Source organism: Odocoileus virginianus, chromosome 17 (genome assembly GCF_023699985.2).
Source record: "Odocoileus virginianus isolate 20LAN1187 ecotype Illinois chromosome 17, Ovbor_1.2, whole genome shotgun sequence".
Lineage (NCBI taxonomy): Eukaryota > Metazoa > Chordata > Mammalia > Artiodactyla > Cervidae > Odocoileus > Odocoileus virginianus.
In genome coordinates this window covers 32,995,049-33,018,743 of record NC_069690.1, presented here as the reverse complement: position 1 = coordinate 33,018,743, position 23,695 = coordinate 32,995,049, and the positions used below count along the sequence as shown (strand labels likewise).

The 23,695-nt window shown below is 62.4% G+C and overlaps 2 protein-coding genes across 9 annotated transcripts in view; one reads left to right on the top strand and one right to left on the bottom strand.

Moving 5' to 3' along the window:
• Nucleotides 1-7,788, top strand: part of RAI1 (retinoic acid induced 1) — a 103,745-nt gene extending 95,957 nt beyond the window's left edge. For all 6 annotated transcript variants that reach the window (XM_070479233.1, XM_070479237.1, XM_070479236.1 and 3 more), the window contains 3 exons: nucleotides 3,406-3,499; nucleotides 4,921-4,970; nucleotides 5,273-7,788. In XM_070479233.1, the coding sequence (XP_070335334.1) occupies nucleotides 3,406-3,499; nucleotides 4,921-4,970; nucleotides 5,273-5,287 (159 nt within the window). In that variant the 3' untranslated portion in view covers nucleotides 5,288-7,788. The remainder of the gene's footprint in view (nucleotides 1-3,405; nucleotides 3,500-4,920; nucleotides 4,971-5,272) is intronic.
• On the bottom strand, nucleotides 7,087-23,268 carry SREBF1 (sterol regulatory element binding transcription factor 1). 3 transcript variants are annotated; one of them, XM_020914259.2, is made up of 20 exons: nucleotides 22,977-23,268; nucleotides 16,247-16,286; nucleotides 14,529-14,960; nucleotides 13,982-14,169; nucleotides 13,760-13,897; nucleotides 13,439-13,657; nucleotides 12,714-12,828; nucleotides 12,320-12,540; nucleotides 11,893-12,094; nucleotides 11,602-11,780; nucleotides 11,098-11,359; nucleotides 10,853-11,019; nucleotides 10,547-10,715; nucleotides 9,959-10,067; nucleotides 9,585-9,694; nucleotides 9,345-9,477; nucleotides 9,030-9,195; nucleotides 8,386-8,586; nucleotides 8,177-8,285; nucleotides 7,087-7,853 (listed from the first exon to the last, which is right to left on the bottom strand). In XM_020914259.2, exons 1-20 carry the CDS (start codon nucleotides 23,124-23,126, stop codon nucleotides 7,624-7,626), a joined length of 3,540 nt encoding a protein of 1,179 aa, XP_020769918.2. In that variant the 5' UTR covers nucleotides 23,127-23,268; the 3' UTR covers nucleotides 7,087-7,623. The 3 variants fall into 3 exon arrangements, with proteins under 3 accessions (XP_020769918.2, XP_020769915.2, XP_020769917.2); XM_020914256.2 differs by lacking the exon at nucleotides 16,247-16,286 and having other exon boundaries at nucleotides 23,036-23,267; XM_020914258.2 differs by lacking the exon at nucleotides 22,977-23,268 and having other exon boundaries at nucleotides 16,247-16,390.
• Between the last annotated feature and the right edge of the window lie 427 nt (nucleotides 23,269-23,695).

Below are 23,695 nucleotides of genomic sequence, written 5' to 3'. Positions count from 1 at the left end.
TTCTTATGATCTGAGGTGGATCAGGGCCTTGGAGACAGAGCCCCTCCAACAACAGGTGGCTGGATGGTCAGCCCTTGTCAGTAGGGTGGTTCAGGGGTCTTTCCTGCAAAGCCCTGAAATATCCCAGAGGAACTGCAGTTGCTGTATGCCTCTAGGCATGTAGCCTAACCTCTCTGTGCCTCCATTTCTTCATCTCTAAAGTGGGCATAACAGTCCCATGAAGCTGTCACAGCTGTGCCTGGCCTACCCACGAGCCCATGACGTATCTGCTGGGGCCGTGACAGTGGAAGCTGTCTGACGACACTAGCATGTCGCGTCCCAGCAGTGACTGTCACTCTGGTTACTACAGCTCTCTTCCTCCACGAGCTCCCTGCTGTGGACCATGCTCCTGCCCCCTTGCCACACTGCTGTCCAGTGTCTCCTGGGCAGGCTCCCACCATGCCACCCTCCAGCTCACTGCCCTGCACCCTCCCTGCCTGCTCCCTCTTGGTCCCCGCTCCCCCAGCCCTGACGAGCAGCCCTGTGCTGGCCATCACCAGGGAGACAACTTTGCTGTCCACATCTCCCCGTTTCCTAATCCTTTGCTACCAGGATGGGGTCCAGGAGCTCTCTGTGCCAGGGCAACCCTCCGCCAGCCTCCACCCTGATGGAGGAAGGCCATCCTGGCCTGACAGCCCAGGGCCCCTACGCTTCCCTGCTCAGTTCTTTCCTCCCCTCCTGTGTTTTTGCTTCTCTCTCATCACTGTCTCCTTCCCCGCTTCCTTGAAATAGGTTCAGGTGTTCCCCTCCATTGAACGATGACGTCCAGGCTCAGATCCCCTCCAGAAAGCGCCGGGTGGCCTACCCCCAAGGTGCACATCCTCTCAGCCCTGACCCGGCTGTGCTGCTTCTGCACCTTGTCTGAGCTTGGGTGGGGGCCGACCGTGGTCCTTCCTCAGTTGCCTGTTCCGGGCGCTTTGGTCTGACATCACTGACGTCACCGGCCTCCTGCTGGACTGAGGCAGACGCGGGGGGTCTGGGTGGCCTTGTGCTTTCCTGGTGTCACATGGCTATTAAGTACTGGAGCACTTGGCCTGGTGGTCCCATCTCTGCCCACTGTGCCATCCTCCATAACAGGTCCCGAGGCCTCCCACCTGGGGAGCGGCCCTGGAAGGTTGGAAGTCGGGGGGAGGGATGTTCACTGGTCACTGGCAGCAGTGTCCGCTCCAGTTACTCAAGGATCAGAAGAGCCTCCCTGCTAGCGAGGTGGTCCTGGGCTGGGCTGGGCTGGCTGGGACTAGCAGCCAGGCAAGCCTCCGAGTGGCTCATGGGAGCAGCACCCCACCCGGAGGACACCCTGGGAAGACAGGCAGTGTCTGGCGCTCCCCAGGTCGTGGTTCGTCCCCCTCCCCTCTGACGGCCCAGGCCTCCCAGGACCACCTGCCCCCCTGAAACCCTTTCTGCCTCGGAGCTTGGTGGCCTAAGGTGGTCTTGGAACTGTGTGGACCCCAGTTTCAGTCCCAGCTCTACAGGGAGCCAGTTCCATGACCCCAGCTAGTCACTGTCCACTGTGAGCCTCAGGGCACTGAGCCCATCAGCAGGGTGTGACCGTGTGGATGGCCACATACCCCCCGCACCCACACAGTAGGGGCCCTTGCTCCCACCTTCACACCCATCAGCTCTCTGCTGGATCAGAACTCCTGTGCAGGCCTCCAGGGGTGCGCCCTTCTGTGTCCCCTGCTGCAGCCCCCACACCATCTGTCAGCCCTGAGCCACACCATGCCCACCACCCGGGAGTCTGCTTCTCCCTTGAACGGCTGGGGCCCTTGGCCGCCCCGAGGGGGACAGATCAGAATGCGCGTGCTGGGTTTAGGAGAGCCTGAGGCCTTGCTCTGCTTCCACCTCTAGAGGCCTGTCTCCGGGGTTTGAGGGGCTTCTGTGCAGATGGGGTGCAAGAAGCCGTCAGCCAGAGGAGCCCACTGTCATTCTTCAGCCATCAGAACATCCAAGGGCCGCTGTGGGTGGGACACTTGGGCCGGGTCTGGGGGCCTGTTCCTGCTTCATCACCCCTTTGTGAGCCAAGAAATGGGAGGCCTGGAGACTTGACCCTGATCAGAAAGACACCACCATTCAGAAGGAGCATATGAACACTGGTGTTCCCCCAGTTTCCCACCCTGCCGCTCCCTACTCCAGCTGGGCACCAGGGAGCATTCTCAGGCATGAATTAGAGCCAGGAAGGGTAGAGACCATCCCTGGCCTCTCCCTCCTGCTGGGAGTGGGCTCCCCCCAGTCCTGGGAAGGAGCCCACCCACCCCAGCAGCACAGCACCATGATGGCCAGCCTGTGCCCCAGCTTCATTGCTGGGCTCGAAGTCCTGTCCAGCTCCTCCTGAGCTATGTGCTCTCAGGCAACTCACTGGGCTTCTCTGAGCTCTCATCACTCACCTGGGTAAAATGAACGATGACGCCAGCACCATCGGGTCGTTACAAGGAGGCAGCCTCCACACGGACCTGGTGCATCAAACTGCAGTTACTGGTTTCTGTGACTCAGCCTCCTGGCGTGGGCCTGCTCCCTTCTCTGCTCCCCTCCCCCATCTCAGGCCTCTGCTGCAGTGGAGGTCCGGGGTCTGCGGGATCTGGGGTCTGTCCCTCCCCAGGCCTCAGGTTTTGCTTTGCTCTTCCAAGGGTGGTCTTAGCATCACCATCCTCTCCCAGCTGGTCCCCCTGCAGGCAGCCCTCAAGCTCAGCAGACCCATTTCTGAGACCCAGAGTGGCCCAGCTGCCTTGCTGGCTGGCCTGGGGTTCACATGCACCCCGTATCCGGGCACCAGCTGTGTTACCCCCTCCCAAGTCCTGGCAGGGGGTGGTGAATGGCCCCTCAGGGTGGGGCCTCTGACTTGCTTCAGTGCTGCTTCTGCCACCAGAAAGGGCGAGAAACAATGCTCACCACCTTTCCTGGAGTGGGAGGGAGCCCCAACTTCACTGTAGAGTAGGCCCATGAGAGCAGCCCACTTGGAGGCTGTGGGGAAGAGTTGGCAGGCAAGGGCACGGCCAGGTGGTGACTGGCCTCGTAAGTTCCTGTCACCCACTGGGCCCCCAGGGTCACTCCTTCAGTCTTTGAGACCATCCCGTAAGGCAGGAGCCGTCCCCACTGTTCCCACAGCAGGTGGGAAGAGCCATGGTGCTCGGCTGACGTCACGCAGCACATGGTGGCCAAGCCATCACTCGCCCACATCTGCTGGACGCAGAGACCCCTATGGTTATGCACGAGGTCTCCCACCCACCCGGAGAGCTCCCCACCCAAGGTGCTGATAACCATCCTGAGCTGCCCCACAGCTGCCTTTCGAGGGCCTGTTCGGAGAAAGGGGTGGGGGCCTCCCGGGCCCCTCAGCGGCAGACTCACCTGTCTTCCCTCTCTCTTTGCCAGACTTGTTCCAGCTGCCAAGAAGCGGGGGCCACCATAGGGTGCTGCCACAAAGGATGCCTCCACACCTACCATTACCCGTGTGCCAGCGATGCGGGTAAGTCAGCCCTAGCAGACAGGAGGTTGGGGGATGCGGGCACAGCTCCTTGAACCAGCCCCACTCGACACCCCCCCCCCCCCCCCCCCGCCCCCCGCTTCCCTCTTCTGCCCCAGCAGTTCTTTATCTTCTGGTGTCTCTCAGCCAGGCCCTCTGCTGGGCAATGCTGGCGAGACACGTCATTCCTCAGCCACCTGCTGGAGAAGCACAGACTACAAGGTTGAAAGCTGTATGTGAGCTGCTGTCACCAAGGGGTACCTAGAGCTGGGGAGGATCTCAGGCCTCAAAGAGCAGGGCTACCGGGCTGGGCCTTTGAAGTCTGAATAGGGGTTCACTGAGTTGGGGAAAAAAAAGGAAGAGATACAGTTCAGTGACAAAAACTGAGTGGGATGGAAGGAGAAGAGATTCAAAACAGAAGCTGTGGAAGGGGGAAGCAGGGCCATGCCAGGCTCCCTGCACCTGCCCTGTTCTTTCTGCTCACTCATCTGTTCTGTGGGCATTTATTGAGTACCTACTGTTGCCAGGCACACACAGACTGCCTGGGCCAGAGAGCCTGGAGCCCCTGATCCTGGTGGCATCCTTCACGCGTGGCCTGGGTGCATCCCTCCACGCCTCTACAGTCAGGGCCCCATCTGTGAAGCAGAGGGGAGAGTCATTTCTTTCTGCAGCTCTCTGGGGCAGGCAGTGAGGCCATGCACACGACCCAGAGAGGGCAGCACTGGTTCAGTTCAGGGAGGGCCCGGGACCTCTGTCCCCCGCCCCCTGCTGCCCTGGAAGGGGGTGAGGGTATGAAAACCTTGCCACACGACAGAGCAGAGGCCTCCCCTGCCAGGACCCTCCCCACTCCCACCGCCCTGGGAGCCCCAGAGGCTTTGGCACAGAAAGCAGGGGCTGCCGTACTGGGTGAGGGAGGTGGCCAGTGTCCCCAGGCAGGGAGCAGGCCTGAGGCAGGGCAGGCTGTGCCGCGCTGTACTAGCTGCATTACTAAGTCTCAGGGAGGCACATAGGGGTTGGCGGGCAGAGCCCACCCAGGTGGCTGTGGTCAGCTAGCAGCTCAGCTGAGGCTGCTGGACCCAGACGAGGTCTGGAGCCTTCCCAGCTCTGCTCCCGCCCCATCTGCCTCCAGCAGGGCCACCCCCAGTGCCGGCCAGGGCGGGGCAGAAGGGATGTGCTGTTGGATTGGCTTGGCTGTTTGCAGGGGGACAGGCTGGAGAGTTAGGGGAGGCCTCCCTATGACGAGAGGGGGTTCCAGGGGGAGGAGAGAGTAAAGGACAGGCAAGCCAGCGGGGCTGGAGGGCAGGCAGAGTTTGACTTACTCTGAAAAAAAACCTGCAACCGGGGGCGTCCAGGGCGGTGGGCGCCCCCCCTCCCGGCCACACACGACGCCGATTCTTACCGCGCGAACTTCTGTTTGCTCATAGGTTGTATATTCATTGAAGAGAACTTTTCTTTGAAATGCCCCAAACATAAGGTGAGTGACCGCGAGCCCCCCTTGGAGGGGCCCAGGCAGGAGACCATACCCCGCCGCAGGCCCATCGGCTCCAGGCAGACCTGACAGTGGCGGGTGCGCACGCGAGGTCCCCGGGCCACCTAAACTGCCGCGCACGCCGGGGGCGGGCCCAGCCCGGGGGCGGGGCGCGGAGGCCAACCTCCAGGCCGAGCTGCAGGCGGGGCTTCTTCTCTCTCACTGCGGATCCGGGGCGGGTTCGGAGGGGTTGACCCCTTGGCACGTACACCGCCGTAGGCAGCGCGCCTCGTGTCTCTTTCCCTCAGAGGCTGCCGTTGTAATCCACTCCCGGCCGGAGGAGCCGCAGGAGCCAGCCCGCCCGCCGAGGAGAGGAGCCGCAGGCGTAGCCCCCGGGCCTTTGCGCTGCTTCCGGCGCGGGTCCTGAGCGGTCCTGAGCGGATCCCTGATCCGGAACCCAAACCTTGGATCTGGCCGCCTCGGGCGGAAGCTAGTGGTCCCCGGTTGGGTAGAAAACACGTTCTGGATCCGTCTGCTCCTGGCACCGGACGGCACAGGGCCTTCTCGCCCCCATCCCCCGGCCAGGCTTGGAGAGGGGTTAGCCCGCGGAGCGGCCAGACCCCATGGGACACCCGGACTCTGGCGGGGCTGGGAGGCCTGTAGCCTGGGGACACACTTCTCCCTGAAAGTTCCAGGATGACGTGGTACACATTCCACGTGGGTCGGTCGTGGCCCGCAGCCGGACACCCTGGGGGTGGGTAGGGATAGGGGGATTGGCAAGTCCTGCCCGGCAAAGGAGGGGCTGGAAGCTGTGCACCCTAACTGCCCAGCCTCGGCCAAAACCTGCGTGAAGGTCTGGAGGGCCGAGCATCTGGGGCCTGTGCTCGAGGGATCTGACCTTCCTGGGCGTGGGCAGACCTGCCCCCACTGGCTTCTGCCCGTCCCCCTTCCAGCCCACCCCATCCCTGGAGCCCAGCCTGGGAGCGCAGAAGGAGTCTCGATCCCCAGCAGACGCGTGACCAACCCTCCGCACGACCACCGTCTCCAGGGGCCACAGCGCCACTCGCACGGGAGCGGAGACAGCGCTAGATCCATGTACACACCTGTGTGCCCCTCTATATATATGTCACATAGAATGTATATATGTTGGGAACATGCTCGCTTCTCCGTTTGTCGCCACTGTGCGTCGTGCGCCCCTTAGCACGGGGCCCTTGCTGGGAAGGTGGCTCCAGCGCTGCCTCCTTCCCCATGCAGCCACCACCGCCCCGGGCCAGTGCCCACCAGTTCGTCTGCCTGTCTGTCCGTGTCCTCAGCTCTGTCCACGCTTCGATAGGCCTGACGCAGCCCCACCCTGGGGCCGCCCTAGCAACTTCTGTACATATGACTGTAAAATGGTGAACGTGTGTATTATATCCAGCCTCGTTATATAGTGTATATATATGTATACATATACATATATATAATATATATGAAGACTGTAAATGTTAAGACGACTAGTGTTCTTATTAGTATATTGCTTCACACTGAAGATTGTGTGTATCGAGCTGTTTCTAAAAGATGTTTATTTTCCTTAAGAGTAAAAAAAAAAAAAAACAGTCATTGCATTCAGAAAAAAAAAGTCAATAAAGATACAACGATTGTTTTGGAATTCTGCAGCCCGTGGATTCTGACCAGATTCTGCCGGGAGAGGGTCCAGGCTTTAGGGGAGGGCTCTGGGACAGTAATGAGCAGTCAGGGAGAGAAGCCCCTGCTGCCCTGCCACAGCTGCGTGGCCTCATATGAGGGGACAGGGGTCAGGCAGGTGACACACCCAGACACACAGGGAGATCTAGGTTGTAGTTCCTCCTGTCACCACAGATTCCCAAGGACATGTCATTCCGGGTACTGAAGAGGGCAGAAGCTGGGAGGGGAAGCAAGAAGGAAAAGCTGAGACCACAAGGGCCCTAAGGGTTAGGAGATGAGCGAGAATGCCAGGGCCCAGGTCAGTTGGAGGGAATAAAGCCAGGCTTCCCAAACACAGAAGGGCAGGTGGGACCAGGAAGCCTTTGCCTGGGTGCTAGGGGGATGGAAGGCCCAAAGAATCCACTCTGGTTAGCCTCTCCCGAAAGGAGCAAAAGCCAGATTATAAATAATTTCATTTTTTATTCTCTGTACAAAACTTCTCCACCTATGAAAATAAAGTCTGCAAAAGGCAAAGTAACGCTTGAGCCTTGGAGGCCAGGAGGCTGGTGCACTCCGATCTACACTATGCACAGGTCTCCCCAGATGGGAGGAAAGCACCGGGGGTAGGGTCCCTCGGCTCGGTGAAATGCACCCCTCTCTTCTCTCTGGAGGGAGGGGGAAAGCTGCGGACTGGGGTCCCTTGACACCCAGGAGCGGGTGTCACTGGGAGCACATGACATCCGGCGGTGGTGGCGGCGGCCGCAGGCCCCGGCAATCCCCCAACCGGCCACAAGGGGCCAGCACTATCCTGGCCACCGCGCGCCGAGTGCGGGAGCGGGCTGGGGAGGCCTGCAGGTCAAGAGCAGACCTCTCCGAGGGTCTCCAGCCCCCCAGGGGCCATGCAGTCCGTGGACTGGGCGTGAGCCCCGGATCTCCGGCGCTGCCCTCGGCCGCTGAGACGGAGACCCGGCTCTGGGGCAGGCCCGCCGGCAGAAGTCTAGCTGGAGGTCACAGTGGTCCCGCCGCCCAGGCGCATGAGCATCTGCTGACAGTCGTGCAGCAGCCGGCGGTCACCGAGCTTCTCGAGAGTGCGCGCCGCCTCGGCCAGCATGCCCACGCGCTGCCCGGGAGCCGACAGGAAGCCGGGAGGCAGGTAGCAGGAGGCCAGCAGCAAAACCTCCGCCTGCTCCCGCCTCGTGGGCCGCGACTCCAGCTCCGCCGCCGCGCCTGCGCACGGACGGAGCACGTCAGGGGCGGGGCCGCGCCGGGGGTGGGGCACGGACCCTGGCTCTGCCCCTGCCGCCCGGTCCTGCGTGCGCCCCCACGCCTTTGGTCTTGGACTGCCGGGCTGCCATGCAGCAGGTCCCTTCCGCACCTTCCCCTGGAGCACAGAGCAAGTGCTCCACAAAGGACAGTCGTCCCCCGAGTCTCAGGTTAGGGCTCCCGTCGGGGGCCACCTTGAAGTCCCGAGGCTCCTGTGTCTTACGGTCTCCCTCTGCAGCCTTCACCTGGACTGCGACCCTTCCCACCTGGGCCAGCCAGCTTCTCACCTCCTTTGCAGGGGCCGACCCTCCTCCTCAGGCTGCGATCCAGGAGCTGGTGTGTCCGCGCCGGGCTGGCCCCTGCCATCAGTCGGGCAGTGGCTTCATGTAGGAACACCTGGGCAGGAGGGGCCAGGAGAGGTTCAGGTCAGGCCCCCACTCCCTTCAGACACCTCATGTCTGCCCCTATTGCAAGTCAGGGCCCCGTGGGCACTCACCCTCCGCATGGCAGGCCGGACATTCTGTGCCAGACGCCTCAGGCCACTCAGGTCCCTCTGGAAACCACGAAGCTCAAGGGCAGAGGCCTGGGCCCCGCCTCCAGGGCCCTGAGAGGCCTGGGTGGGTGCCGGCAGCTTCTGCCGCTGCCAGAGGCTGGTGCGTGCCACAAGGAGCAGGTCACACAGGAGCAGCTGCATGGCCTAGGGGTGGTGGGTAGGGCAGGGCAGGGGTCAGGGCCTCTGGCTCTGGGAGAGGAGGCTGGGGGCCCACGGTGCCAGGGGCCGGCTCCGGGCTGCACTGCCGAGGCACTGCACCTGCCTCACACATGCAATGCAACAACAATGCACCGCGGGGCCGCCCGCTCTCCAGGCCCCCATGCCCCCTCCGGCCTGCACGGCAGCCTCCAAGGAGGGCTCTGCCACATGTTCACCCCACCCACCTCCTGGGGGGGGTGACACTGAGGCCAGAGGGATTAGCCACTCTCTCCTGGACCCAAGCCTTAGCCAGAAGGCAAGGCCGGCTGTGACCCCATCCTGTGCTGTTGGGCTGACCCTGCAGTCTTCTGCAGCCCAAGGGGGACCATGCAGGGAGTGGAAAGGCCAAGGCCCCTGAGACGGGCCAGGCCCCCGGCCCCAGCCCTTACCTTGTCAATGGAGCTGTCAGCTGGTGTGGTGGCCAAGCTATCCTGTAGGTACCCACTGGCCTTCTCACACATTGCCAGGCTGGCTGGGCCAGACTCAGCCTTCCCGCGGCCTAGGATGGCCCGGGCAGCCTTGAAGGAGTGCAGAGCTGCCCTGGGCAGGGGTTTCCTGTTGGGGCCAAGGCAGAGGTGTCATGGCCGGACCTCCCTCTGCCCTGGTTCTGGCTTCATGGGAAGAGCATGGCGGGACCCCAAGGACATAGAACAAAGCTGGGGGCAGGGTTGGGGGTGGGGCACGAGCATGCAGCCTGTGCTCACTCGGACTCCTGCAGGGCACGGGGCAGGTGCTCCACCAGCGGGTACAGCCTTTCGGCTGCCTCCTCATCCCGCCGAAGCCAGTGGGTCACCACAGCTGTCAAAGAGGCCCACCACTTGGCCACCGGGTCTGTGCCTGCAGAGGGGGCACAGGGGGCAGAAACTCAGTCACACTGTACCCGAGGCGGAGCTGCTTGGCGCTGGGACTGAGGGCATCACAGGTGGGAAGGCCGGGGGGCTCACCGGGGGTGGCAGCCATGCTGGAGCTGATGGAGAAGCTGCAGGCAGGAGCCCCGGCCACATCCGAACAGCTGTTCAGCAGCTGCAGGTACCCCAGGGCATCTGAGAACTCCCTGTGGCAGGAGAGGACAGGCGGTCAGGATGGCTGGCAGGGGTCCTCACCTCTGCACACAGCACAGCCTGGCATCCTGGCTCCTCCAAGAGCCTCCATCCCCTCCTGCTGGACTGGTGGGAAACTGAGGCCCAGAGAGGAACCGAAATGCACCTAAAGCCACAGTGGCCCGGCTCTGGCCACCCACAGGGTCCCTGGACACAGCCTCTCCCAGGCTCCACTGGGTAGGGCACTCTGGTCTGCTGAGGCGCACGGAGACACTCACTTGTCCCCCTCAGCTGATCCAGGGCTGGGGCTGGGCTGGGCCACACAATTCAGTGCTCGCTCCAAGAGATGTTCACGGAACAGTTGAGTCACCTGGGCCAGGGGATCCACTGTGGAGAAGAGTGGGCAAGTGGAAGGGTGAGAATGGCCCCACCCCTCCTGTGCACACGCACCTCCCTGCACTACGGATCTTTTTTGGGCACGGGTGGGCCTGGCTCTGAGACAAGTGAAAGCTGGTGGATAAACACTCCGCCCACCCGTGGACAGGATAACCCACCTGGGATGCACTCCCTTTCCTGACCTCCTCACTGCATGGTGATGTTGTCTGTAGCACCTCCCGATGATGCCCACCCCCTGGCCCCCCGCCCCGTCTTCCTGTTTGCCTCTGAAGAGCCCCAGCGGAGACAGAGCCAGGCTGGCCTCCCCGTCTGCACATCCCCATAGCCACACCAGATGGCGGGGCAGCAGGCCAGGGTGGGCAGGGACAGCAGAGAGGCAGGAGACAAGGGAATGGGAACAGGGGACGGAGGAGGCGGCCAGCTGTGGGGAAAGGGGTGGGCCCAGGGACGGGCCCAGGGTGAGAAGGCACCTGGGTTCCCAGCCACGCTGTACAAGCTGTCCCTCGGGGCGCTGCACAGGGCCCAGCTGCCATCCACGAAGAAACGGTGGCCCACAGGGTGGCAGAGCCACTGCATGGCAAGGGGCACTGAGCCGCTCTGTGCTAGGCAGGCCTGGCGGGCACTGCTCAGGAAGAAGCGCTGTTGAGGAGGGAACGGGCCATCACACTGAGCCCTGGCTGAGACCCCAGTGGGCCCACAGCCGCCCCCATAACCACATGCCTTTCTGTGCAGCCCTCAACCAACCAAAGAGCCCCCACTGGTTACCACCTACTCACTGTCAGAAAATGCAAGACCCGGGGCAGACTGGCCTTGACCCTGAGTGCAGCGGCCACATAGATCTCAGCCAGCGTGGCTACGGACACGGCGTCTCCTGCGCACTCAGCCAGGTTCAGGGCACTCAGCGCCAGGTTGGCAGCAGCGAGGTGCCCACCTGAGTACTTCCCTGGAAGATAAGAGGGCATGAGGCCAAGGGTGGTGCAGAGGCATCAGGACCCCAGGGGCCCAGCCCTCGCCTGCATACCCATAGTGTGCAGCTGGTGCAGCTTGTGGTAGACGAGGGCCGCGTCACGGGCGCTGGTGCGAGCGTCTGCCTGTAGGGCCCTGTCCCTTCGTAGGCCCCCTGCCCAGCCGGCCAGCCAGCGGCCCACCCAGAGACGCTGCAGTAGGTGGCGGATGAGGCTCCAGAGCAGGCTGCAGGCCAGGTCCAGGTGGGAGGTGGGCAGAGGCCGGCCCAAGGCCCGCAGGGCCAGCCACAGCTGCTGGGCAGCCTGGGCAAAGTCCCCCTGGGGGAGAGGGGTTTTCAGGTGAGAAATGTAGGGCTGCGCTACTCCCCCACCTTGGGCCCCCCACAAGGACCACACCATCCCCAGCAGCACAGGCTGGGCCCCCAGAGGTCCACAGGAGTCGGAGGGGTAGACAGAAGTGGGGAAAACAGGGGAGGTCCACGGTATGCCCAGCACCTTCCCAGGCACTGCTCAGCATCTTGGCCCTGCCTGCTCCCATCCCCCAGGGTCTGGCCGCTTACCCGGGCTAGGTCCAGGTCGGCCTGCTTGCGATGCCTCCAGAAGTGCACGGCAGGGCGTGAGTGGGGCCGAGTGACTGGTTCTCCGTAGACAAAGAGAAGCGCCAAGGAGAGAAGCACCAGCAGCCCATTCATCAGCCAGACCAATGGGGGCAGCAGCCATGGGGCCCAGCCAGGGCCATCTGGGGGCAGACAGAGGCTGGGGACACAGAGGCTGGGCACCCAGGAAATCCAGAGCCCCAAGCCCACAGGACAGGATCCACATCTGCGAGAGCTCCCCTCCTACCACCCTACCTCTGCCCTCAGCACCCAGCATGCTGCGCCCGGGATGGTGGTTGATGCTGGTGGTGTCGGAGGGGCCAGCAGGACCCCGGCTGCCCAGCAGGGAGGCCAAGGGGTTGCAGGAGAGACAGAGGAAGACGAGCGCACACAGGGCCAGGCGAGAGCGGTCCAGCATGCCCTGGCTGTGGGGGGCAGGCAGCGGCTCTGGCTTCACCTGGGGGGGCGGGCAGAGTGGTGAGAACAGGACGGCGTGACCCAGAGAGCATGGCTCTGGAAAGGAGGGGTCAACTCTGCCCCCTGCCTTACTGTGGGAAACTCTCAGCCCCATCTGTCGTCTGTCTATAAAAGGGGAGGTGGGATGTATGAGGGGCCTGACCCAATCCTGGGGCTCAGAGGAAGTTGCTAGATGACAAGAAGGGAACAACACTGCAGGCCCCACCTGGCCGTCCTCAAAGACCGGGCTGTCAGGCTCCGAGTCACTGCCACTTCCACCGCTGCTACTGCCCCTGCTGCCAAGGGACAAGGGGCTGCTCTGGGAGGGCGAGCCAGCGTCTGAGGGGGGCGGGCTCAGGGTGTCCACCACGTCTGGTTTCATGCCCTCCATGGGCACGTCTGTGCTACCTCCACTGCTGCAGGCCGACACCAGGTCCTTCAGTGATTCTGTGGGCCAGAGAGGAGCAGGCTGCAGTGACAGCTCCACACCCCACCTCACCCCAAATCAGAGCTCAGGACCTGGTGGAGCTGCAGGCCAGGGAGGGCCAGAGAGAGGTTGAAGGGCCCTTGCAGGGCAAGAACTTCAAGGGAGACCAGGCGTGGAGGGGGCCAGAACTCACTGCTTTTGTGGACAGCAGTGCGCAGACTCAGGTTCTCCTGCTTGAGCTTCCGGTTGCTGTGCTGAAGGAAGCGGATATAGTCGATGGCCTTGCGCAAGACGGCAGATTTATTCAGCTGCAGGGGTGGGGTGGAGGGAGATGGCACAAGGCGTCAGGCCAGAGAGCTGGGCACTGAAGCGAGGAGGCAGGGCTGCTTTGCAACACAACCACCTCAGGAGATCTGCATCTGCTATTCCTACTCCCTGGAACATTCCTCCCCTAGAACTTGCCGCCCAGGTAAGTAACATACAGACAACAGCACCTGGCTGACTGCTGTCAACATCATTGCACCTTTATGCCTCACCCTCTCATCTCCTCCAGGTCTCTGTTCACACATCGCATCATCTTTGTGAGGCCTTCCCTGACCACCCAATTCAGGTTTGCAACTTCCCCCAATCCCTCTTCTCTCCAGCACAGCAGTTATGCCACCTGGCACACCCCAACCCAGCGCCCCCACACCCTGCTAGAATGTCAGCTCCTCAACAGCAGGATCTCTGTCTGTTCTCTGCTGAATCCCCAGCACCTGGAAGAGCCTGTGCTATCCGGGGCTTCCCTGAAGCTCAGCTGAACAGAGCCGCCAGGCCCAAGGAGGCTGGGGCCCCAGAACTGTCTGCCGAGCCCCATCCTCCTCTTCCTCCCAGGTGCCTCCTTCCCCAGAGCCGCCCTGTTAGGGCCTCAGCCCACACCTTGGCCTCAGTGCCCACCACCAGGTCCTTGAGCTCAACAATCTTGTCGTTGATGGAAGAGCGGTAGCGTTTCTCGATGGCATTGTGGGCTGTACGCTTCTCACCACGGCTTTGTGCCGAGCCTGGAGCCTTACCACCGGCAAGTCGGTTGATGGGCAGCTTGTCAGTGTCCACTACCAGCGGCACTGTGGCCAGGATGGCTCCACCACTCACCAGGGTCTGCAGGGCCAGGCACAGTTAGCAGGTGGACATGCACTTGAGCCAACCCCACCCCCCCCACCCCGCCCAAGCCAACCTCCCCACCCCGCCTGAGCCCCCTACCTGCAAGGGCGCTGCTTGCATGGCAGTGCCAGGGCCCAGGGAGCGGATGCCCGGTGTTTTCAAGGGGGCTCCCACGTCTGTTTTCACAGTCGTCAGAAGCAACGAGTCTGCCTTGATGAAGTGGGGCTGCAGCAGGACCTAAGGACAGGAGGGGCCTCAGCCATGGGCTATGGGTCTAGGCCCTGGGCCGCCACCTCCCTGATGCCAGCCAGACCGCCTCACCGGGACCTGCTGTATCTGGGAGGTCACAGCGGTTGCTCCAGGGGCCACTGTGGGGGTGGCTGTGGCTGTCAACAGCTGCTGGGGGGCCGCACTCTGAACCTGGCTGTGCAAGGAGATGGGCGGGACCCCTGGCAGGGAAGCCAGTGGCAGGCCAGGCAGTGACTGCAAGCTGTTCCCCGGAGGGGTCCCTGCAGAGATGAAGGCTGGGGCTGAGGACATGGGCTGTCACAACCCACTTCCAACCTGTCCCCCAGATCCTCATCACCATGTGACCTGGGATGAGTCACTACCCCTGTGGCCGCGGTTCCTATCTGGATGGCTCTGCCCAGGGCTCTGATGCAAGTATGCCAGCCTCCCAGTCAAGAACCGCTCTGCAGAAAGGTAGCTGGTGTGGACCCTGGGCAGTGCAGGCAGTGCTTCATCCACAGGAGCCCAAGAACTGCTGGTGAGCAGGCGCCTCCAGCCACAGAGGAGGGGCCCGACTGCTAAAGCCTGCAAACTCCTCTACCAAGAGCACCTGATCCCCACCTCCACATGTCCTCCTTACCTGTGGAGAAGCCTCCCGGAGGGCTGGGGTAACCCACAAGCGGGGCAGAGCTGAACTGCGGTGGGGTGGTGGCCGCAACGCTCTGTGGCAGGAGAGCCCCGGGCAGGGGCTGGGAGGTGGTGGGCTGGAGGATGGTCAGGGGCACTGGCTCCTCTTTGATCCCAGGCCCCGGGGAGAAGGCAGGCACAGATGGGTACATCTTCAGGGGGGTGGGTGCAGGCTGGGGAGGGGACAAGGGTGGGGGTGTCGCCTTGGTCGCCCCCAGGAAGCCTTCAAGTGAGGAGCTCATCGTGGAAGGAGGTGGGGACAGGCTGCCTGGGGAGCTGGCATCGGGACTGGAGGGGTCTGTGGTCCCGGCTCCGCCCCCAGCATAGGGCGGGTCGAACAGGCCCGGGAAGTCGCTGTCTTGGTTGTTGATGAGCTGAAGCATGTCTGCGGGGAGGAGGAAAAGCTGTGAGCAGCAGTGGAGCAGGTGTTGTGTGTCTTCACGCCCTCCATGTACACACAGTGTACACGTGGGAGCAAAGCCACAGAAACAAAAAGCCACCCCCAGGAGCCCACACTCACAGACACCTGGGACATCTGGAGCTTTGCCCAGTGCATCAACAGCGACACTGGACAATGCCAGCGGCCCCTGAAGCAGAGGCCCACAACTGCTCAAGAACTGCCTTCGCCAACCCATTTCTCTGTGCAATAGACTGAGACTTGGGGCAGAGTCAACTGCCGGCCATATATGTGCCAACCATATGTGTGCCAACCAGTGTGTCCCTGAATGTTCTGGGCACAAACCCAGGCCCTGTTTGCAGCCAAGCAGCCTCGGGACCGGCCATTCAGGCTTCAGCCTACCCCCAATGAAAGCCAACGCTGCCTGTCCTGACTCTCCTCCTCGTACAGACTGGACACACGGCCCACGGCAGCCCAAACTGGCCGCAAGCCCTCTCCCCCAGCTGGCAACCAGCAGCCTGGCTGGGTCAGTCCAGGGCCCTCTAACCCACTGAGGGAGTCATCCACTGGGTCAGAGTGCTCTGCAGGACCCATGAGCAAACCCTGGGAGCCCCAGGTGTCCCCTAGACCCCCAGTCTGGACTTCCGGTGAAAGTGTCTTCTCACTGGGCCTTAGTCTCCCCATCTGTACAGGACAGACAAAACACTTTGTGACAGACAGCTGCACGGAGGGGGGCCTCAAGGTCACCTGAGTCCCTCCTACTGACAGGTGCCAGGCAGGAAAGTGACTGCAGGGGACGACCCAGGCTGCCAGGAGAGCACAACGGAGGATGGGGTTGGGGGGTGGGGGGTGCCAGGCTCAGCCCTCCTGTCCTCAAACACAAACACTTGGCAGGCCCTCCAGGTCTGCACAGGTCATAGTGCACAGAGAGAGTGCTTCCTCCCGCAGGTCCCCCTACCCCAGGCTTCACAAGCCCCTTTGATAGTTGGGGAAACTGAGGCTGAGAGAGGAAATTGGCTGAACCCAGGGCTCCCACTGTCTGTCAAGCCCAAGGTGCCCCCCAAAAGGGAGCCCCAGGAGACAGAAGGAAAAGCGGTCCTCCTCCCTGCGGAGCAGATGTGGGAAAGCCACCCCCTTACTCGGGACGTGGGTGTGGGGTGCCTACTCCTCTTAGAGCAGGGAGCGTGTACACCTCTCCTCAGAGCACCGAGGATGGAACCCCACTGAGGAGATGAAAGTTCTATAATAAAGGGGTGGAGACCTCAAAAAAATACCTTCGAAAGTGCAGTCCATGGTTTCGCGGCCCGGGCCCGTCTCCCCTCAGGGCGTCCAAGCGGCTGGCCTGCCGGTCTCTGAGCAGAGACCACTAGCGGGGCCGGAGCACTTTAAAGCCGCCGAGCGACAGAGCTACCCACCGGCCCCGCCCCCTCCCCGGGCACGCCCCCGCCCCTCCCCGCCCCGCCGGCCAGCCCCGCCCTATGTAGCCGCGGGCCGGGCATGGGGTGAGCGCGCGCGGCCAATCAGCAGCCGCGCCACCGCCTCCTGTGGCCCCGCCCTGGCCCCGCCCCACCCCCACGGCGCGAGGCTCGGGTTGCGCCCCGAGGCGCCGCATGGGGGCCGGGGTTACTAGCGGACGCCGGCCCTTAACCCACTAGGCGCCGACGTCTGCAGGGGTTACTGGCGGTCAAGTCAAAGAAGAGCGGCGGAACGAGGGGCTGGCTAGGGGTGCCCCAACTCCGCAGCTAAGTCTCTGGCTCTCTGACACCCTGAGCCGGTCTCGACCACGCTCAGCCTCAGTTCGCTCTTGGAAAATGGGACGAGCACGATTCCGGCTCTGACGGGGACAAGTAAAAGTGTTACTGGGTGCAGTGCTTAAGTGAGGCCAAGGGCCGCCAGGCAGTGGGTGTGGGGACCTCCCCTTCCTGGGCCGCCCCAGCATGGGCCACACCCCGCCACAGGGACCCCTGGCAATAGTCACTTCCCAGAGAAACTGAGGAAGGGAACCCATACCCCAGAGTGATGGCCAGTAACAGCTGAGCCCGAGCTGAAGCCCCACACAGGCATCCCTTTGCAGAGGGGCTTGGATCTGGGACGGAGTCAGTGACCCCCACCCCTAGCAGTCTCGGGGTGAACCTGACTCACTTACTCACTGCAGGGTCTGGGGAGGCCAACAGGCAGCCCAGTCCCTGGGACAGAAGGTGAGGAAGTCCTGGGGTGACAGGCTCTGGGGGTCTCTGGAGGGGTGCCCAGGCCCTCTCCCCTTCTGCGTAAGGTTCGAGTTCTACACAAATGAACAGAACCTGGCCAGCAGCCCAGGTTGCCAGCTCCAGCTTTTGTGGCCAAGTGGACCCCAGGCTTAGGCCAGCCTCCAACAGCGGCCAAGCCCACCCGCAACCCTTTCTTGGTGTCCTGCAGCCTCAGAGGGTGTTGGGGGCAGAGACGCCCTGGCCCAGATGGCTCTCACTCTCCAGGAGGCTCCTCTCCCTCACATATCCACCTTTCTTTGTCTGGGTCCTTCCATGGCCTTGCAGCGGGTGCCAGGGGCAACTGAATTCTCCACCTCCCTCCCTCCTCAGCTGGTGGGTGCTCACACCCTCCCTAAGCCCCCCAAATCAAGACATTGGTGTTGGCAAGGCTCCTACCTCACCTGAGTACCTTGAGACTGGGAGACACTGAGGCCTGGATTCCAGGGCTGACCCACACCTGAGCCCCTGCAGGGCCAGGGCCACCTAGCGTCAAGCCTACCTGCTCCTGACCGTCCCTCTCCCTGTCTCATGCACTCTTCCCCCTTTGTTTCCCATTTCACATGTCTTGGCTTTGTCCCATCCAGACCAAGGACCAAGAAGGGGGAGGCCCACGGCTGATAGGGTCAGGAACAGCTGCCAAGAGGAAGGCTGGCCTCAGGGACACGATCTAACAAAGATGCAGTGAGAAGCAGGCATTTGGTGGCGTGTCGAGGGGCCACCACCCCCTGAACTCATGGTCTGACGGGCCCCCTCTCACTCTCCTAAAGCCAGATCTGGGTGCCAGAACTTCCCTCCACCTTTCACTTGCTGTGCAGTCCCAGGCAAGTCACTCTCCTTCTCTGAGCCTTCACCTCTGGCCTTGGAGCAGGGGATTCTAGGAGGCAAGAAAGGGCCCCCCCAGGGTGCACAGTTTAAGGAAGCTCCTTCCACTCCAGTGGGTCTGAAAGGCTGGCCAGGGCTCCCACAGTGGGGCCCCTCCGCTGGTGAAGTAAGCACTCGCGTGACCTAAGACTCAAAGCCCGCGTGGCTCCTGCACCCACTCTATGGGGAGAGGGGAAGTGTGGGCTCAGTCTTAGGGCACCGATCTGCCCCTCCCCAAGCCTACCTTCATCTTTTCCCCTCCTGCCCTCATTCTATCAGGGCCTAACAGGAAACCTGAAACCCTCTCCCCCTTCCCTGGCTCAACCTTCAAACCTCCCTCTGAAGGCAGATATGGGCCTTTTATTCTCGGGCCTGTTTATCCTGTGAGGCCATGACAGAAATCCTCAGGGGACCCCCACAGTGCCCACCCACAGGAGCCCAGCTCTAACTATCACAGGAGCCTATGAACCATCCAGCTGACACAAGGCCTTGCACCCCAAACTCTTCTTACATGCCTCCTGGGACAGGGAGCTCACCACCTTTCCCATATGGCCTGGCCCACGAAGCTCAGATCTGTTTCTCTGACAATATCTACTGTCCTCTCCTAAATGTTAGGCCAGTTCCAGGTGCTGGGGGTGCAGGAACAGACCATGAAGACCCCCTAGTGGAGCTTCTGTTCCAGTGAGGGAGGCCAACCATCTACTAATCCGTGGAGGAAGGGGGTGCAGGTGATGAGCATCGTGAAGAAACAGAGGGGATCAGGGCAGGCCTCTCTGTGGAGGGGACATCTGAGTAGAGGCTTGAATGAAAGGAGGGAGTGGGCCAGGAGGAAGGAAGGATGTCATGGGCAGTAGGAACAGCAAGTGCAAAGGCCCTGAGGTGGGAGCAAGCTTGGTGCACTGTCAAGACAAAGAAGAGGCTGGTGTGACTGCAGAAGAGGGGGTCAAGAGTAAAGGGGGTCAAGGAGACAGCCCAAAGCTGGAATTCCAACCCACGTTCATCTGTCTCCTGAGCTAAGAACACCAATTCTCAGGGAATGGGCAGAAAAGGGATTTGTGAGCAGGTCACAAAGTCTGCAGCAGACAGCACAAAGCAACAGCACCGCTCCACCTCTAGCTGCGCAAGGGAGGGCACAGGGCAGCGGTGGGGAGCGGGCTTGCACCCTGCCAGCCAGCCCCGCTGCTCCCACCAGCATCTCCTGGAACCTCCCAAGAAGCACGGTTGGCAGGTTCGCATGTCCTCAGCCGATCATGTGTGCAGCGGGGGCACAGTCTGCCTTTGTGTGTGTGGGGCTGCCCAGGGACGTGGCGGGTGCCCGCTCTTCCTGGAATGGGATGGCCCGAGGGGAACCTGAATATGAGCCCTCTAACTAGATGAGGCCACTAAGGCTCAGAGGGTTATTAGGCCATGTGCCCCAGGTCCTCCAACTGCCAAGTGAAGAACCTCAGACCTACACCCAGGCCTGCCAACCCCCCAAGCCCACAGCCCCCAGCCCCACCTGCCAGGGGCAGGAGTGAGCCCTGAGGCCAGCCTGGCTCTGTCCCAACTTGTTGCTACCACTCATCCCAGGTCAGGATGTGAATGCAGAGTGCTACGTGGAGAGGAGGCAGCATGAAGCTCCAAGGCACTGCCCCCTCTGAAGTGTGTGTTTTGGTTCAAAGGCAGCACACTGCTGCCGAGCTGCCAGGCTGCTCTCTGGAAAAATAAGCCTCCTTACACTCTCCCTTGCAATATGTCACATTTAATCAGAGCATCAACAGCACTGGGTTTTATCATTTTCACCTACTTTGGGGTGCTTTCCTTAGTCCTCACAACTGTGTGACTGGAACCTTGAAGGTGCTTTAATTTGCATCTCTGAGGCTGCCCCGAGGTGGTTGTGCAGCAAACCATCAACTATGGCCAGAGACCCAGAAACACCTGCTGGGCTTGGGCCCTCCTCTGCCAGCTAGAGACAGATTTCCTGCAACATGTTCTTGGCCTGGGAGGCAATCCCCACTGGGCCTGGCCTTCCTGCTGCTCCCCACACCTCAGCTGGGCAGCTGGGGGCAGTGGACATGTCCGCCCCCAGTCTGTATACCAATGAGGAGATGACCGTGGCATTTCTGTGGCTCCCCCCTCCCCTATCACAGGTGCAGGTGTGCACGCCCAGTAGGTCCCAGGGTCAAAAGGCACATCCATGGGGCCTGTGGCTGGCAAGAAGGACAGAGGCACTTGCTCTGGCCAGGAGTCGCTGCCACCTGGCCTGCCCCTATCAGCTGGGCGAAGTCCAGACCCCAGCCTCTGCCCGGTGGTGACCCAGCCTGGGGCTGGGCAGGTCACCTAGGATGTTCACATCCAGCGAGGTGACCACCGGGCAGAAGCTAGCTCCCAACTGCCGGCCCACCCACCTCCCTGGACTGCCCCCAGCACTTTTCTCCCCATCCCCCTCACAGGTGTGAGGGCTGGAACTCACAAGGGCTCACAGGCAACCCACCTGTGGCCTCATCCCAGCTTTCCAGGGCAGCCACTACAGCCTGGAGAGAGCACACGGCCACACTGGGAGGGCCTCTGCTTCCTGCCACCCGGGGCAGGCGGGTCAGGCGCCCAAGGCAGGACAGGGATGAAGAGGGGCCGTGTCCAGGGGGAGAGGCCTCTCCCAGGCTCTGCCCTCAGGACCTCTGGATGTGAGGACAAGGCAGGGGCGCCCTGTGGGGGCAGAGTGTGTCCAGGGCATGGGGAGGGCCTGGAGGGAGGGACAGGACTCATCACGGGAGGGCCGGCCCGGCCCACCTGACATGTCTCAAACACCATGCTGAGACAAGGGACTGTATCTTGGGGCTCTGGGGAGCCATGGTGGTTAGGGAGCTGAGCAGGTATGTGCTGTGGCCAGAGCAGGGCTGTAATCTTGAGCTTGTTTTCTAAGGAGGGCCCATGCATGGCAGCACCAGGGAGAGAACTGGCATGACAGACTGTAGGGGGAGGCCTGGGGCGGGGCGGCAGGTTGGCCCCCATGTACCTCTTTCAGCAGGCTGGACTGAAGCCCAGGAAGCCAGGTCCCTGTGGTTGATTTAGGGACTGGGCCAAAGGCAGACACCTGGATTTCAAAGACAGAGTGAACTGGGGAGCCCAGGCAGAGGTGACTTCCAGCTATGCACCGGAGGCCCAGGCCACCCCTCGACCAGGCCAACCCGATTAGCAGCCTCCAATCGACTCTTCGTCACTGAGCAGCATAGTGCAGTGAATGAACCAGCAGGAAGTGAGGCCCTCCACGGCATCAACACAATCCCAGCACTCATGCAAGGCGGCTCCCACATACCCTCTCTCATGGCCACAAGGGACCCCAAAACAAGAACAGGAAAAGGAGGCTGGGAGCAGGCGGATCCACCCAGCATCGTGGTGTGCTGCAGCCAGGGCCCGGCCTGCAGCACAGGACCTGGGGCTCCTGGTGAGGGCGCTGGTCACATGACGGAGTCTGGCCAAGGCACATGCCCAGGCTGGGTGGGGCTCAGGGCCATGGGCGGACTCCCTGATGCCAGTCCTCAGTTTCATGAGTCAAAGGCTCTGGGCTAGGATGAGGAGGTGGCTGTGTGACCTATGACCCTGTTTCGACCCACTCCAGGGCCCCCAGCATACCTCCATATAGAGCAGCCTCCTGAGTCCCCTGCTCTACGGAGTCTTTCTCACACACACACACACTCACAATAGGAGGCTAGCATTTAAAAGTGTGGGCCCTGGAGGTCCCACCCTAGGTTTGAATTCTGGCTCTACCATGCTCTGCTGTGTGGCCTGGGACAAGTCACTTAACATCTCACTGCCTCTGGGATCCAGTTCAGCTCTCACCCCTGAGTCAACACTGCCCGGCCTTCCTCTCAACTCCCCTCCAGGGAAACTGGCAACTCGGGCCCTACCAGCTGGGTTCTCAGCATCCATCTGAAGAGTGATTGGCTCAAATGTGTCAGTTTTGCTAACCCTAGGGTGGCCATAGGCTCCATGGATGAGTCCATCCAGGCTGTGGGAGGTTTGGGTCCTGTTCTCAGGGCCTGTTTTCCCCAACAACCAAGTGCAAGGTAGCCAACGTGGCTGAAACTGCACAGGAACCTCGGAGGCAACTTGCGGAGGCTGGAATGTGCTCTGTGCACCGTGGGCAACAGCCTCCTGACTGGCCCCGCTGCAGCTTCGCCCCCAACATCTTCTTTGTAGAACAACCAGAGCAGTGTTTTCAGGTATGTAAGAGAGCCCACGCTGCTGCTCCCGCCTTTCCCTGCCGAGTCCTCTTCCACCCACCTGCCCAGTCTCACCTGTGCCCCTTCAACTCCTCGCCGTGCCCTCTGCGGGGAAGACATCCTCCTCAGGACTGAGCTCAGGTCCCACCCCACCGCCCTACCCGAAGCAGTCGCCCTGCCCCAGCTCCCCCACAAGGTGTAAATATCTGTTTATGGGTTTCCTTAGGGTGGGTTTGTGCTTCCAAGAAAAGGGGGAGCCCAGGTCTGTGAACCCCTGGTGCCTAGGGCCGGGCCTGGTATTCAGTAGACGCTCGATAAACGTGTGCCGAGCCGATACCGGGAGCCAGCTAGGAGAACCGGGACCAGGTCTGTCAGGGTCGGCGGGACCGCGGCGCGCGTGCGCAGGAGCGCGGGCGCCGAGCTGAACTCTCGGGCCGGAGGGAACGACCGAGAGTAACCTCCCGCTGACGTCAAGGCCGGGGCGGGGCGGGGCCTCGGCGATGCCGGCTCCCGGGCTGTCGTCAACGCCGCCTCGCGACTGAGGACTCGCTGGCCGCGGGGTGAGGGCCGGGGCGCCCAGAAGCGCACGTGCTCAGCGCCGACGGGCGACTCCGCCGGGACAGGACCGCGAGGCCCGCAGCGCTCGGCGCAGAGACCCGGGACGACCCGCACAGAGGCGAGGGCCGCGCCGTGACCCGCTCCGCGTCCCCCGCCCGGCTCCGCCTGCGCGCGGAGCCCAGTGCCCCTGACGCACCTTCTATGTCGGTCAGCAGCGCCGCGTCCAGCTCGCACGGCTCGGCCAGCGCCAGCTCCAAGGCTGCTTCGCTGAAGGGTGGTTCGTCCATGGCGCAGTCGCCTCCTCCCGGAGGTCCGCCGGGCCCGCCGCAGCCGCTCCGCGCGTTCGCGTCCCGCCCTGAACTCGGCGGTGCCCGGCGCCCGTGAAAAGTTCCTCGGAAACTGGGTTCCCGGCGGCCGTTCTGCGGGGCAGGCGGGGCGAGGCGGAGCCTTGCAGGAGCCCCGCCCCCGGGTGGACGGTCCCGCCCAACCTGAGGAGCGTCAGGCGGCTCCGGTCTGGCCTGCGCACCCGCCCCATGGCCGTTCCGTCCCCGCGCGGACTACTGCGGGGCTCCGGCAGGCCCCAGCTTCTCCCGCCCTGAGCAAGGGGGCTGAGTGGAAGCCCCGGGTTGGGTCCGCCCCAGATGTCTCTGAACTTGAGGCGGGAAGTGACCCGACAAACCTCATTCCGAGATTTGGTCTTTAGAAGACAGGCTAGTCCAAGACCTGCTGTGTGCCCTCTGGCCAGTTACCTCACCACACTGTTCCTCAGTTTCCTCAGCTGTAATGGGGCTTGATGGTGTCTCCAAATAGGCTGACCGGGACGTTACTGACGGTGGCCAGCTGGGCCTGTGAGATG

Bases quoted from the DNA above. Each gene is read 5' to 3' on its own strand.
- SREBF1 (XM_020914259.2), bottom strand. From the start codon at position 23,126: ATGGACGAACCACCCTTCAGCGAAGCAGCCTTGGAGCTGGCGCTGGCC. The intron at 11,360-11,601 runs GTAAGCGGCCAG...CCTCTCCCCCAG, and splicing joins CCGACCTGGACCTAGCCCGG to GGGGACTTTGCCCAGGCTGC. The intron at 8,587-9,029 runs GTAAGGGCTGGG...CACCACCCCTAG, and splicing joins CTGACAGCTCCATTGACAAG to GCCATGCAGCTGCTCCTGTG.